The sequence below is a fragment of the Osmia lignaria genome, chromosome 9, assembly GCF_051020975.1.
Source record: "Osmia lignaria lignaria isolate PbOS001 chromosome 9, iyOsmLign1, whole genome shotgun sequence".
Taxonomy (NCBI): Eukaryota; Metazoa; Arthropoda; class Insecta; order Hymenoptera; family Megachilidae; genus Osmia; species Osmia lignaria.
The window spans coordinates 11,223,060-11,236,624 of NC_135040.1; the positions used below are offsets into that span (position 1 = coordinate 11,223,060).

Here is a 13,565-nt window from a genome sequence, read left to right on the forward strand (position 1 = left end):
TGCTCTTCCGTGCAAATTCCGAACTTCGTTACACACCGTAATTTCCTTATCTCATCGCTTACACTTTCAACAATGGTAACGAATAGTAAACACCGGTTAGTCTGGTCTGATGAAATTTCACAGCTTCGGAGGAATTACATTTCCCGATAAATGGAGACAGGGAGGGACGAATTTGGGCCCTGAACGAGGGATCAGAAATTACTCGATCGCTATTTTGCCCTCCTTTTCCGGTTATCGGTCATTCTCGACGCCTCCGTTCGCTTCGATTAACGTCCCTCACAGATTCTACGAAATTGAGTTTTCGTTCAGTCACGATTGTTTGTCGCCCCAGGCGTTGATAGATGTTAATTAAAAAGTGATAGACTTAATTCGTACGAAATTGAAAATGAGTGAAATTTGAAATTAAAGGTGTCACGATTTATTCAATTAAAAAGGATCGTAGATCCTTTTATTAAATAATATTAAAGAATTATTTATTTATTAAAAATATTAAAGAATTAAGCACAGTCATTTTCCACACATAAAAGAATCAAATGGTTTTAGTCGTTATTCATACCAAGCGATTAAAAAGCAATTAAATGCCAGTCATTAGAGAAATAACACGTTGCAGGAAACGGGAGAGGTTTGTAATAAACTCGACGATACTTCACTGTCGTACACGTTTATTGAAAATGATATTACCATCAATACATAGGTTTACACGTAATTACTAACTAGACGGATTTCGATGATGGCCGTAGACGAGCGTGAAATCTTAATATATAGAAACATCGTGTACAAAATACAATAAATAACAGTCGTTTGATTTGCGAAGTCGAGGTTCGTTTACGGCAACTGGTACATTACGAATGGTAAATTGTCGGGGTTGTGCACGCAAATTTGATAGGTCGAAGAGGAAGATGGGGAACCGAGGGCATAATTAGCAACGTAATTACTACCGTAAGTTTGTGGCAGAATTGTGTACTGAGAAGCCGGTAAGCAAGTCGTCGCTTGACCATTTGGAAGTTGATAAACCTGTACCTCTTGCTGCCCACTGTTTGTAGCGAAATTATTCAACATTCCATCGTTCTTCTGATGAATCGTGTAAGCGGGATGAACGGAAGGGTGACTTCCATCGGGTGCGTGTCTGAAATTTCCTACTACTGCATGGTGATGGTAATTCTTCACCACTTTCGTATTGTGCGGATATCCCACTTTCACCACCCCCAATTTCTTGTGGGTATTCACGCTGACGAATTTCGTACCTCGCTGTAGATTAAAAACAATTTCAATTTAATTACCGGCGATGGTGCTTCAATGAAAATTAGTCGAGGTTATTTGAAAAATTTCGAAACTTCTGCTTCGATTCGAATTGACAGCAGACCTTTGGTAGCAGCTTATTGAAATTCTTCGAACTGTTCAATCCATCGATTCGCGACGAGTCATTTGGAAGCAAAGTACTTACCGTGGCTGCGCGAGATTCACTATGGTTGTCCGACGTGTCAGCTTCCGGCGATTGAAGAGTAGCGGAACTTGGTCGGGGATCGGGAAAGTTTCTTAGCTCGGAGCTTCTTGAAACTTCCGACTGCTGTTGTTGCTCGGGTCCAGGATGTTGGAGCAACATGGCGTGTTGAAGATTTTCGAGTTTCGTTTGAGGAGATTCGAGCGGCGCTGAAGACACTTCCCGATACTCCGATGCTGGTTCTGTGGACACGGTTCCCTCGGGTAACATCTCTATATTTCGAAATTCCTGGTTCGAATTAAGGGCTGGATCCACGAACTGGTATTGTTGGTACGTTGGATACATATTCGCAGGATTCAAACCGAACAGGGTGTTGCTGGTGATCGGTTGTTGATTGTTGTCGCTTTGACGAACCTTTACGTTCTTTTCTGTGGATGAAATTATTATTCGTGATTATTGAAATTCTAGTTACGTTTGAAGAGCCATTATTTTCCCTTACCATCGAGGCCTTCTCCGGCTTCTCCACCTAGACTTCGCAAATCAATGACTGGCGAAACGTTCTCGTCTAAGGACGACTTCGTGGCCACAGCATCGAGTTTATCGCGTTTCTCGCTCTGCTCACCATCATTGGATTCGCTGGATCTCCTGTACCGGCTATGTACTGGCTGAGAAAATTCATCGATTAATTGATTTTGTTCTTTTCATTCGAAATTTTATAGAAAATGTAATCGATGCGTTATGCGATATTCACCAAAGGAACATATTCGGATGAGTGCATTCCTGGAAGACCAACATCGCCAGAGTTTGGATGGCTATAATGTGTCCCGTATAATTGTGGCATCACCTGATAGTGTTGTAGTACAGGATACAATGCATTAGCAGGGATCTGATACGAGTCCGTGTAAACTGGGTGAAATTCTAAATGGTAATCTGCGGATTTCGGTTGTTGAAGGTGATCTTTATTCAAATGTTGCATAGTTTCATGGGGTTGAGTTATTATCGAATGATGTTGCGGCGATTGGTATCCTGGCTGTACCATGATATCAGCCATCCCAATTCTCGTTAACACAGCAGCCACTGATAACTGAAACGAAATCGTATGAAATTTTTATTTAATTAAATCAACGCTAGTTAATCAGTGTTTTAATCCTTTAACTATGGCACGTTTTTACCTTTCATTTTGAAAAAGAAAAATTCTTTCACTGATGCTCTAACAATAAGCAATGAGAAAGTGATAATTACATACCCTTGATTACGAGATATAACGATTATTTCATTCTCAAATTCACGCTTGTTTATTGTAACTTTCTCATCGCGTTCTGAAGATATAATTAATGATTTTTTATTCTTTAGAACATGCACTTGTAATTTAGAGGATGAGTGTTTATTTTTCTTTTAAATGAACGATTTTCTACCAGAAATCCAAATTAATTGAAAAACTCACCACAAATATCCATTTCGCCATCGTTATATCGTTGTCAATCGTTCAGAGGTTCGATCGGAACTGCGATTCGCCTGTGAAAGGGCGCGTACATTAATCAACTCGAAATCGCTGATGCCACAAATTTCGTGCTTCACGCACCATTTTTTGTCAGGTCAACTTGTCGTGGTTTCGAAGAATGTGGCAAATTCCCCGAACGATTTTGTTTTTTTGGGTCAATTTGTCTTTCGAAATTGAATTTCGCAAGTCTACGTGAATAAAACTTTACCCGGCTTTGTATTTTTCTCTACCTATTGTATTGCGTTATACTGCCAGGGCTGTGAAAAGACAGGCTGCTTTTCTTATAGGAAATTTCTTTGTATTCAACAGAAATAACTTTTCATCTCATCGTACTTTATCTTGTCTTTATGGAACGTGCGGATTCATAATTCACACCCTCCCGAATCAAGAATCGCTTTCGAGCAAACTTTCCCCGCCATATGGGGGCGAAGTCGATAACGATTTGCCTTTTTATTCATAATCTTTTCCAGCATCGACGGCCTCTCGATTCTTGGCACGTTGAATATCAGACGATTTTTAGAGGAATATAAAGTAGCTGATTTGAGAGGGACGGTGGAAATATAGAGCTTACGATTTTATTTCAACCCTTGGTCATTTACAATAACGACTCTTTCGAAGTAAGCGAGAAATTTACGTTCAATCTTTTTTAATGTCGACTTAACTGTTTGAATCGTATTAAATGCAAAATTTGCTGTAACCCAATGGCGAGGTGATAACTATGCAAAACGAAGCGTTTATGGGTTCATGAATTTTTGAAACGTAGAGAAATTTACATTTGATATAATTGAAACAATTAAGTGAATGCTGCGAATCTTTGGACACAAATTTATCTCTTATTTCATAGTGGCGCACCTAACTAGTTCGCACAATTGTTACTTTTTGGGTATCTGGAGTATTTCAATGTTACACGGAAACGAACTTGTTAGAGTCGGTTTAAATATTCACGTGCGAGAAGAGTAGTTTAGTAGGAGAATAGTAGATCAACGTCCGAATCATCTATCCATTCAGTATACCGGACAATCAGGGCATGTCAGCAGGGCCGCTGGCCTCGAAGTGCAACGAACTTGTAAAAACAAGGATTTCGCACATTCCTTAACGCGCATACCATTAGTCGGTTTTGCAATACTGCATATTATTTGATTGATTCATAATTCTGGCGAATCGAATCATGATATTAGGTTGTGTAATAAATTCTCGCGTTTTTTGTATTTTATTTTTTTCCCGCAATTTTGTGTTTTGTTAGGTAAAGTATATATATACATTCTCAAGTCTTTTTCTTACTCTGCTTCAATTTTTCGAAATAATTAATTGTAATCAATTTTCAAGCTTCTGAAATGGAAGTTCAAGGAGGCAAAAAAATTTATTTTCGACATCTGCTCAATTTCGCCTTTCGCCGTGGTCAAAAAGCTACGGAAGCAGTTCGCGACATTGTGACAAATGTCGCTTTTTAACCACGATGAAAGGCGAAATAGAGCAGATGTCGAAAATGAATTTTGTTGCCTTCTGGAACTTCCATTTCAGAAGCCTGAAAATTGATTAAAATCAATTAATTCGAAAAATTGAAGCAGAGCAAGAAAAAGACTTGTGAGTGCATACATATACTTTACCTAACAAAACCCAAAATTGCGGGAAAGAGATAAAATACAAAAAACGCGGGAATTTATTACACAACCTAATACATTCGATGGAATTAGAGTTAGGCACTTCTGGAGCATAAATTATCATTTTGGCAATCGATTGAAATGTCTACGGTTACGTTAGAAAATCATCGAACTATTTTGATATCGAAAGGTGGAGGTTGTAATTTTTTGTTTCTCCGGATGTTGTCCAGGTTGCGTATTCGGTACGTGATGCCGGCGGCGCACCTGACGCTGCGCGAGGAGGACGTGGTACGACTAACCTTGGAGTTCCTCCACAGCCGTGACCTACACATCTCGCAGCTTTCGTTGGAACGAGAGACAGGCGTGATAAACGGTCAGTACAGCGACGACGTGCTCTTCCTTCGTCAGCTGATCCTCGACGGACAATGGGACGACGTGTTGGAGTTCATTCAGCCGTTGGAGGCGTTGCCGGACTTCGACATGAGAAAGTTCACCTATTCGATTCTCAGGCACAAGTACGTCGAACTGTTGTGCATCAAATCCGAGGCAAACCTGAACGCGACAGGGACGAACGGAAGTGTGGACAACGCGGTGGAGGAAGTGGTGAAGGTGTTGAGCGATCTTGAAAAGGTTGCACCCTCCAAAGAGGAGTACAGCAGTTTGTGTCTTCTTTTGACGCTTCCACGGCTCACGGATCACCTGCAGTACAAGGACTGGAATCCTAGCAACGCGAGAGTCCAGTGTTTCCGGGAAGTGCATCTCCTGGTGGAAAAGTTTCTGCCAGGCGACAGAAAAAGCACCGATCCGGCTCATCCTGTCAGCTCGGCGAAGAACGATCGGCTGATACAACTGATAATTAAGGGGATTTTGTACGAGTCTTGCGTTAATTACTGCCAGGCCAAAGCTACTGGTTCCAAGGAGAGCGAACAGGTAACTGTTCACCCTCGTTCCGTCTTTCATCCAATTAAAGAAGACCTTAATAAACGAAAAGCAATCTAACATCCGTGTTACTGTTACAGGTGGAGATGAATTTCTCCCGATTGTTGGACGGTTCCGTTGGCTTCAGTGATTCCGATTTAAGCCTGCTCTCTTGGCTGCAAAGTATACCACCGGAAACGTTCGCCGTGCCTTTCGCGCAACGTACGTTGAACGTGGACGTGGAAAGGCTGGAGAGACCATCGTTGGAGACTTCATGGACGGAGCATATGTTGATCACACCGATAAAACCGAAAACCTTCCCGCATTGCGCGATGCCGTTTACCAGGCCGCGATCAGCCGCCGACATGATGTCTCGCAGTTTAGTGCCGGCTTTAGAAGCTGGACTCGGACCAAGGAGTCCCGGTCCTAAAAATACGCCGATACCATCTGCGGCGCTAATGGCCCTGTCCACCGGTGATATAAACCCGATGTCAAGATCGTCTTTCGCGAGTTTTCATCTGACCGGTTTTAAGAACAACAAGCTAATGAACACCAGCGTGGATAGGCTCTTTGAGAACGAGGGTGACGTCTTCCTTAGTTCTAGTTACGCTGAATATCAACAGCTGCCTTCCATACAAGAGACGACGACCAACAGTCAACCGAAAGCTCCGCCGAGAACGAGAGGACAGTCGAAGAGTCCGGAGGGTGAGTCTTCCCGTTTCTATCTTACCTAGAAATAATATTACAAGCGTTAAATCTGACGTTGAAATTAACGAGCGCGTCTTCTGTCGAAGGTATCAAAGCGGATCCTTCCGCAGCGTCGACACCGGAGCGCAGAATCGCTGGCAGAGAATCTCCCGCGCCGTCAACAGCTAGGAGTTCCAGAAGAGATTCTTTAGCCGAGAAACCAACCGGGGTCGCGGCGAAGATCACAGAACCCTCGGTGATCCCTGGACGGCCTTCCATAGGCGGTGATCATCTGGAACAGAGCTACAATGGAGACCTGTTCAAAGAGTATCAAAAGCAAAAGCAGAGGCTGCAGGAGAAGTTCCAGCAGAGGGAAAGGGAGTGGGACGACTTAGTCAGACAACTGTCCGCGCCGCTGTCGCCGCAGGTGGTGGATAATAGACTTCAGAACGATGGGTAAGTGAATCTGTTATTATTTCTGACACGTTAATTTGAAACTGTTCCTAGGGATTTCTGTTCGTGGTAATGTACACTTGGGTGCAACGTAGGCTTCTTCCTAGGATCTTCCTAGGCTCTCCCTTGGCACTTGGGTGCAACGTAAGCTTATCCCTAGGATCTTTCTAGGCTCTCCCTTGGTTCTTCTAAAACCAAAATCAATTGATTGAGAAGTTCCCTCTTCTGTATTTATCCTTAACCCAAAGAGCCTACATTGCACCCGATTGTACCTTTAAACAACCCACAAGGGGTAACTGCAATCGTTATTTTCGTTTATCCTTTATGAAGGGTTGCATTTATAAACCTGTTTGAGGAACAAAAGAGTATCGTTAGGGTATATTATTCAAAGCTTGAGAATGTCGATGAGTATCAGCATTGTGCGATCACGGAGAGAAGTTGGTACCGATGCCTCCCATTAACATTGGCTTGTTTTCCAGTTAATTACCGGCTCGATATAATCCAGCCAAACGCTATTGTTTTCCCTGTAGCGTATCGCGTTCGTGCAGTAGTGCGATGCAGTCAATCAAACCGAATGGTTGGCTATATTCTCTAACAGATGGCAGCAAGGGAATGCCTTTCTCGCGCTTATTATGGTACTAAACCGCGAGCCGAGAATAACTTGTTCGGTCTAGACGGCAAGTTGGCGCCGATCGAAATAGCGATTCACCGCAGGCCGTGTTGAAAAAAGAATTAGTAGCATTATTTTAGTAGCTTGACAATGACCTCCGACTTCCGGCCTTTAGTTTGACGTTCCATTGGAACTATACAGAGTGTCTCGTTTTATATTTGAATAGTTCCTTTAAAAAATTAATATTATAATTGATTATATTTTTATTTAATATTGATCCTTTTGCATTTGAAATTTCCAAAAACTTAAAAATACTGGCGGGAAAATATTATTTTACTTTTGACTGAAAGTGATTTGCTTCCTTTTTTTGCTCGATTTTTTTGCATGTCTCGTTTTATATTTTAATAGTTTTTAAAAAAAATCAAAATTGGAATTGATTATATTTTTATTTGATATTGATTCTTTTGCATTTCAAATTTACAAAACTTGAAAATACACCTTCTTTTGGACGGGAAAATATTATTTTACTTCTGACTGGAAGTGGTTTACTTCTTTTTCTTTTTTTTTCCTCGATTCTTTTAAAAGTTAGCTACCGTAACGAGGTTCTGTTTTCCCACGACTACGTACACCAACAGCTTCGCCAGGGACAAATCAGTAGTGGCAGGAAGTCATCCCTCGTGAGCGTCGCGCGAATTCCTTTTCGCGAACGAATAAACGGTCCCGGCTGTATCCTCGTAAATGTCGCGTAACGAGCTAAAATTACCGCCGCTTCAGAGATGTCAAGTGCAATGTATCTTTTCTGCCAAGGCATATCGGTCACATCCGGCGATAATCAATGAAACACCGTTTGATTTCAAAGTAGCAAATTTTGTCGCGAATCTGTTCCACTCTGTCTTAAATTTCGAAACAAGATTATTATTTTGGAAAATGCGAGTCCAACGTGTTAAAATAGAAATATAAAATCTAAAAATTCCTAAATAATAGGGAGCTGGCTTACCGACACACACAACTTACCTGCTTCCTTTATCGCCTATCAGGTGTATTACCTTATCTTTTATCGAACATTTTGCAACCTTCTCTGCGATTAGGTTTCATAACCCAAATAACTTTCAATGACGTCGAGTGGAAAGAGGTGGTTCACGGGTATCGTTAACGTTGAAGAAATGAAAGTGGAATTCAAGCACGGTTCATTGGCATCGACCGTTGACATTGTTCCACGGCCGGATACCGGATGTATGAGAATAGTAAGTACGTGCACGTTGTTACAGGGAAATCGTGACCATACACCATCGTCATTGGTTCTGTCCCATCGACGGTTCTCGCTTCACGATTTCGTTATACATATTTATGCTCTCATTGTCTCATTCATGCTCATCGGTGCTGGGTCCCTCGTAAAACGCGAATGAACGTGCGGATTTCTGATGCGCGATTTAACGACCAGTCGTATGAATTTTCACGTCTGTCAGATCGGATATTATCATTCGAATAAAGACACAAAAGGTCCTTCGAGTAATTATTCGGCATCTCGTAAACACGTTTCACAATTGTCTTCGAATATTAACCTGAGGAAAAAGAAATCCACCTTGGGCTGCATCGGTATCTTTTTTCCTTTATTGGATTTTATGAATGGTACATCGCGAAGTTTACATAGTTATTACACTGGCGTTTAATGAAACTTAACGACGTCGCGTTTAGCTGGAAATTCGTTTGAGCCTAATTAAATGCAGACGCAGATGGAGCAAAATACCAGACACTGCTGCTGTCTGAATGGTATTCGCAGTTCAAAAGGCTAATTATCCTCAACCGTTGGCAGACAAGGTTTAACTTATTCCAGAAGTGACAATGCAGTGGTTGCGGCAGTACAGGCCCGAGTATACGTGCATGAATATAAATCGAATTATAGAGGACATAATTAGTCGGGCTGTGAAACAGGGAATTTATAGTTAACCCTTTGCGGATGAGACATTCCTGCGCTGAACATATTTATACAAGGAATATTACTCTCACTTTATTTTTCAAATTCTTTCGTTTCTTTTATGTTTATTGCTGTAGTCGATCGTGAAATTCAACTACGTAGATATGATTCAGGGTTCTTATCACTACGATATCGTTCAGTCATTCGATCGAAAGGGTGAGATTGTACTTCCAGGAGGTCTTACCTCGTCTCTTCAAGAGACATTCAAGTGATACGACCATTAAAAGAATCGATCGACGTATTCTCGATAGCTGTTACAAGAACAACGAATCATCTTGCAGCTTTGTACATTTTACGTTTCTTCCAAGGATGATAATGCAAAAACTCCGTTGATTTTCTTGTTGATTGAATGTATAAAAATGACAAAAAGTTCAACCGTAGTTAACAAGATTATTTTCTTTCAATAGTAACCATTTGTTGAGGTTCTAACGAGACTGGTTAGCAATCACTCTGACGCGTTCATGGTGTAAGTTGAGGAATTAGTGGTGACCAAAGGAGTTTCGAGTGTCTGGGCACTTCGTTAACTGCAAAATATGAGCGCATTTAACAGCGAGATTTACGTTTCGTGGCCAGTGAAATAAGGGTGGTACGAAAGTCCTTGATCCTTCAGCAGGTTCAACAAACGAGGTCGTTCTCAATGATTCACTGCGTTCAATTTCTCGCCGGCGAATCCCTTTAAATGGCAACGTGCTACTGCAACTTTAGAGCTAGAGAAAAAGCAGCGATCGAGGATGATATGTAAATACAGTGACGTTCATGGATACTACTATTTGTTGACCCTCGGACGACGGACCATGAAGAGAGCTCCAATCTTAATTTAATTTTAGACTATTATTTTAAAAATGATTCTTTTAATATATGAAATTCTTTTATTTAAAAATGATACATTCAATTCTAGATACAGGTTTCGCTGTTTAAGGGTTAACAAAGCTTGGAGTAGTAGAGCTTAGAATAATAAAGCTTAGGAATATTAGAGCTTAGAATAATATAGCTTAGGAATACTAGAGCTTAGAATAATATACCTTAGGAATTTTAGAGCTTGAAAATATTAAAGCTTAAAATAAGGAAGCTTGGAAAAATCAAACTTTAAAATAGCAAAGTTTAGGAATACTAAAGTTTTGAATGCTAAGCTTCGTTCTCTTTATTTCGAAAATTTCGAACCGCACCAAGAATCATTAGTTGCCAAAGAAGTTAAAACAAGCAACGAGTTAAACTTGTTAGACGACGGATTTAGCGTAGAAAGATGAAATTTTCGAGTGTCTCGAGTGCGCATTCCCGATTCGTTCGAGTTGTCGAGCGGTTGACACGCGATCGTCACGGACGTTGCTTTCTCTCAGAGGATCGACGACAGTTGCCAGTCATTCGAGGATTTTCTTGGCTCTGCAACTGCATTTTCTCGACTCCTCGGCTACGTTATAGTACCCAGCAGCAACTATCTTGTCCACCTACTTACTTGCGCGTAATTAGTACGCGTGACCGGCCGAGATTGGTCACAAACGTGGCTTTGTTCGAGGCTCGAGCGATCTGAACGGGATATCAAAAACGCACGTACATCTCGAATTAAACCGCCTCGTTACCATCGAAGAATAGCAGGTGTTGTAAATGTTTACACGTGAAAAAGTACATCGGGAGTAGGTTAGTTTGCTTTCGTTCAAGGTGAATCGATTGCAGGTGCAGCTTTGTGGGATGAAATCGTCTCGTTCTTTCGCAATAGTTTCCTTGAAATAAAAATTTTATTAGTATAAGGTTTAATAAGAATCTTATCGAATCTAAGATAGTTACGTCGTACACGTTTGACAAAGATAAATTTTATATAAAATCCAAAAGAATCCTTATCATAATCCCATTAATTTATCGAGTGCATCACAAAGATACTTATTCCGCAAGCAATTAAACATCACGTTCCAGATAATACATTTCAAAACATTTCCTTTCAAAATCCAAACCATGGTCAAAAGCCTGACTCGAACAGGTGCTCGATAAATCGAACTCTCTCTCAACAAAGCGTTCGCGAAATTTGTCTGGTCAGAAAGCAAACGTTCGAAGCACAAAGGATTAATGAATCAACAAACACAGAGAGCCATTGTATACCATTTGTTTCGTAGGGGAGCTTTCATTTCGCTCAGATAAATAAATTCGCGATACATTTCTTCGAACGTTCATTCGTGGCGAAATATAGAACGCAGCTGATAGTTAGCGAAGGTTATTTAACCACTTGCGCTGGAAAAATACACCAAGACTTTTGTGATTGATGAATACCAGTTGGATATTACTCGAATAAAATGAAATTATTTGAATTATTCCGGTCGATAGGGAGACGTAACAGCTGATCGCGGTCGGGTAGTAGTGGCGCGCGAAGGGGAGCATATCCGCGGGAATCAAAGCGGCCTCTGATAGGTCGCGTCGATACGCTTTGTTATTACGAGCGGAGTCAGTCGACGCGACGTATACACGAGCAGTCGAGTCTAATGCCGCTGCCGGGCGAAATCGTAGCTTCGGCTCCCTCGATACTCCACGTCGGGCTTCCTCCGCAGCAGCATCGTATTCCCCCTGTTGCAAGCGTGCACCGTTCCATTCCGTCGCGATCTCGACATTCCGTTCGTTGCTCGATCACGCTCCCTAAATAAGAGCCTGTGACCACTTCGAAATTCCACCGCGGTCAAATCCTGTTCGAACTTCTTCGATCCTCTTCGAGGTTCGCGGTGACGTTTTGTCGGAAACGGGGTCGCGTTACTCTCTGGTGTCACGGTCGACGGGAGATCGTGCCGAGATGAAAGTGTGAACGAGATTCAGTGGATACATTTCCCTTGTGTTTTTCTGTGAAACATTTCGACGATGATTTATCACAAGCCGACTGTACCACGGTTTCGTATCGCCGAGCGTGTCAGCGTGGCGCCTACCAATCGGCCGATTTACACGAAACAGAGCAGCCATGGTAGCACGTGTAGCTTGAGGAGCGCCGGTTCCACGCCTCCGTGTGTCAATCGGTACATTATTTTTTAAATAAATTCTCCCTTTAACCATTTCTTATTCATTTTATTCGCTAGAGATAGATGTAGATAAATTTTCATGTTATAGAAAAGTCGACAAAATATTTGATTCCTATATTTCTTTTTATTCAAACGTATTTTTCCTGGTTTCAAAATATACAAATTTGTATATTTGAATGGGTAACATTCCTGTGAACCATCTCCTCGTAGCTCGTTCATTTCGAATGCGACCCTCATTATGAACAGCTTCCGCTTCCACTTCCCAGACACGCGTTAAACACATATCAATTCCCACGACGAGTGTCCACGAAAACGATAGATCCTCTGGTATATTGATTAGAAAAATAAATGTATTCATTTTATCGTTATTGGAAACAATTCATGTTTTATCGTGACACGATAAGTATACATGTATGTAACGGAACTCGACCATTACTTCCATAGGAACCGTTTAACATCAACATGGAAAATATTTATAAAACATGCAAGGTTTGATCACGCGACCGTTTGAAAAAAACGGGCTTTGTATGTTCTGTTACTTGTAAACATACGTAGAAATAACTCCGTTATGTTGAAATATTCTGTTCAAAATAATTGTTTATTTCCACCGAAAAATTTGTGTTTTTCAAGGCATAAACATTTTTGTTAATAAATAAAATAATTAAGAAATGGCTTCGATCGTCGGCAGAAAAGCTCATTACAAAATTGTTGAAAAAATGACCTGCTGTTTAAGCGATTTATTGGGAGGGTATCCGTAATTAGTCACAGTTTCACGATCACCTTGTTACGCAATAAATAATGGACGAAAACAAGCGTGTTCACGTGAAACGAGTTTAAAAGCTAACACCGGAGCGAACAACAAAGCGTGCATTCATTCACCGTGTGTAAAGGATGCGGGATACCTTGTTTCCATAAATCACGTCCTGCTTGAATAATGGTCCAGTGTTTTCGACGACCTTTCCTAACCCCATCGTCCCTTCTTCGATGATATTCTATAGGAAATCTTGATTGCCGGTGACCCTTTAAAAGCTTGCCAACACGGCAATGATGGCATCCTTCGCTGCCAAATGGTCACTTCAAACGAAGCGAAAATTTCCAGTGAATAATACGTGGATCGAACGTGTAATTTGTTTCATACACCGTTTACAATAATTTTTATAAAATTTCACCTGTTATACACTGACGATAGGTATCACGATCATAAATGAAATTGATCGGTCATTTTTCCCGGATGATTACAGTATAAAGCAACCTTTGGGAAGCAAAGGACCCTCACCTGTTCACACGAGCACCCCTGCTAGGTCTGGTATCCAGTCACCGAAACCTGTGATCAATGGATCTGAACCTATGGTGTAAGTATATTTCTTTGTAACGTAAACTCAGCTAAGA

At 41.2% G+C, this 13,565-nt stretch overlaps 2 protein-coding genes and 1 long non-coding RNA gene across 6 annotated transcripts in view; 1 reads left to right on the forward strand and 2 right to left on the reverse strand.

Annotated features, from left to right (window-relative positions):
- LOC117608649 (WD repeat-containing protein 47) overlaps window positions 1–13,565 on the forward strand; it is a 56,590-nt gene that overhangs the window by 11,667 nt on the left and 31,358 nt on the right. For all 4 annotated transcript variants that reach the window (XM_034334113.2, XM_076690363.1, XM_076690364.1 and 1 more), the window contains exons 2-5: window positions 4,774–5,473; window positions 5,563–6,166; window positions 6,256–6,604; window positions 13,418–13,528. In XM_034334113.2, the coding sequence (XP_034190004.2) occupies window positions 4,793–5,473; window positions 5,563–6,166; window positions 6,256–6,604; window positions 13,418–13,528 (1,745 nt within the window). In that variant the 5' untranslated portion in view covers window positions 4,774–4,792. The remainder of the gene's footprint in view (window positions 1–4,773; window positions 5,474–5,562; window positions 6,167–6,255; window positions 6,605–13,417; window positions 13,529–13,565) is intronic.
- LOC143305671 (uncharacterized) lies at window positions 770–2,906 on the reverse strand. The gene is made up of 5 exons (XM_076690159.1): window positions 2,886–2,906; window positions 2,193–2,525; window positions 1,941–2,106; window positions 1,445–1,869; window positions 770–1,248 (listed from the first exon to the last, which is right to left on the reverse strand). The coding sequence occupies exons 1-5, from the start codon at window positions 2,904–2,906 to the stop codon at window positions 826–828; spliced, it is 1,368 nt and encodes a 455-aa protein (XP_076546274.1). The 3' UTR covers window positions 770–825.
- Window positions 10,087–13,462, reverse strand: LOC117608736 (uncharacterized). Its single transcript, XR_013062819.1, has 3 exons — window positions 13,346–13,462; window positions 13,079–13,250; window positions 10,087–10,904 (listed from the first exon to the last, which is right to left on the reverse strand). It is a non-coding gene; the product is annotated as an uncharacterized LOC117608736 (long non-coding RNA).

What these genes read in the sequence shown, in the direction of transcription:
- LOC143305671 (XM_076690159.1), bottom strand. Translation starts at nt 2,906, where the DNA reads ATGGCGAAATGGATATTTGTG. An exon ending in CATCCGAATATGTTCCTTTG is followed by an intron (nt 2,107 to 2,192) that starts GTGAATATCGCA and finishes GAATTTTCTCAG; the next exon opens with CCAGTACATAGCCGGTACAG. An exon ending in GTGAATCTCGCGCAGCCACG is followed by an intron (nt 1,249 to 1,444) that starts GTAAGTACTTTG and finishes TTTAATCTACAG; the next exon opens with CGAGGTACGAAATTCGTCAG.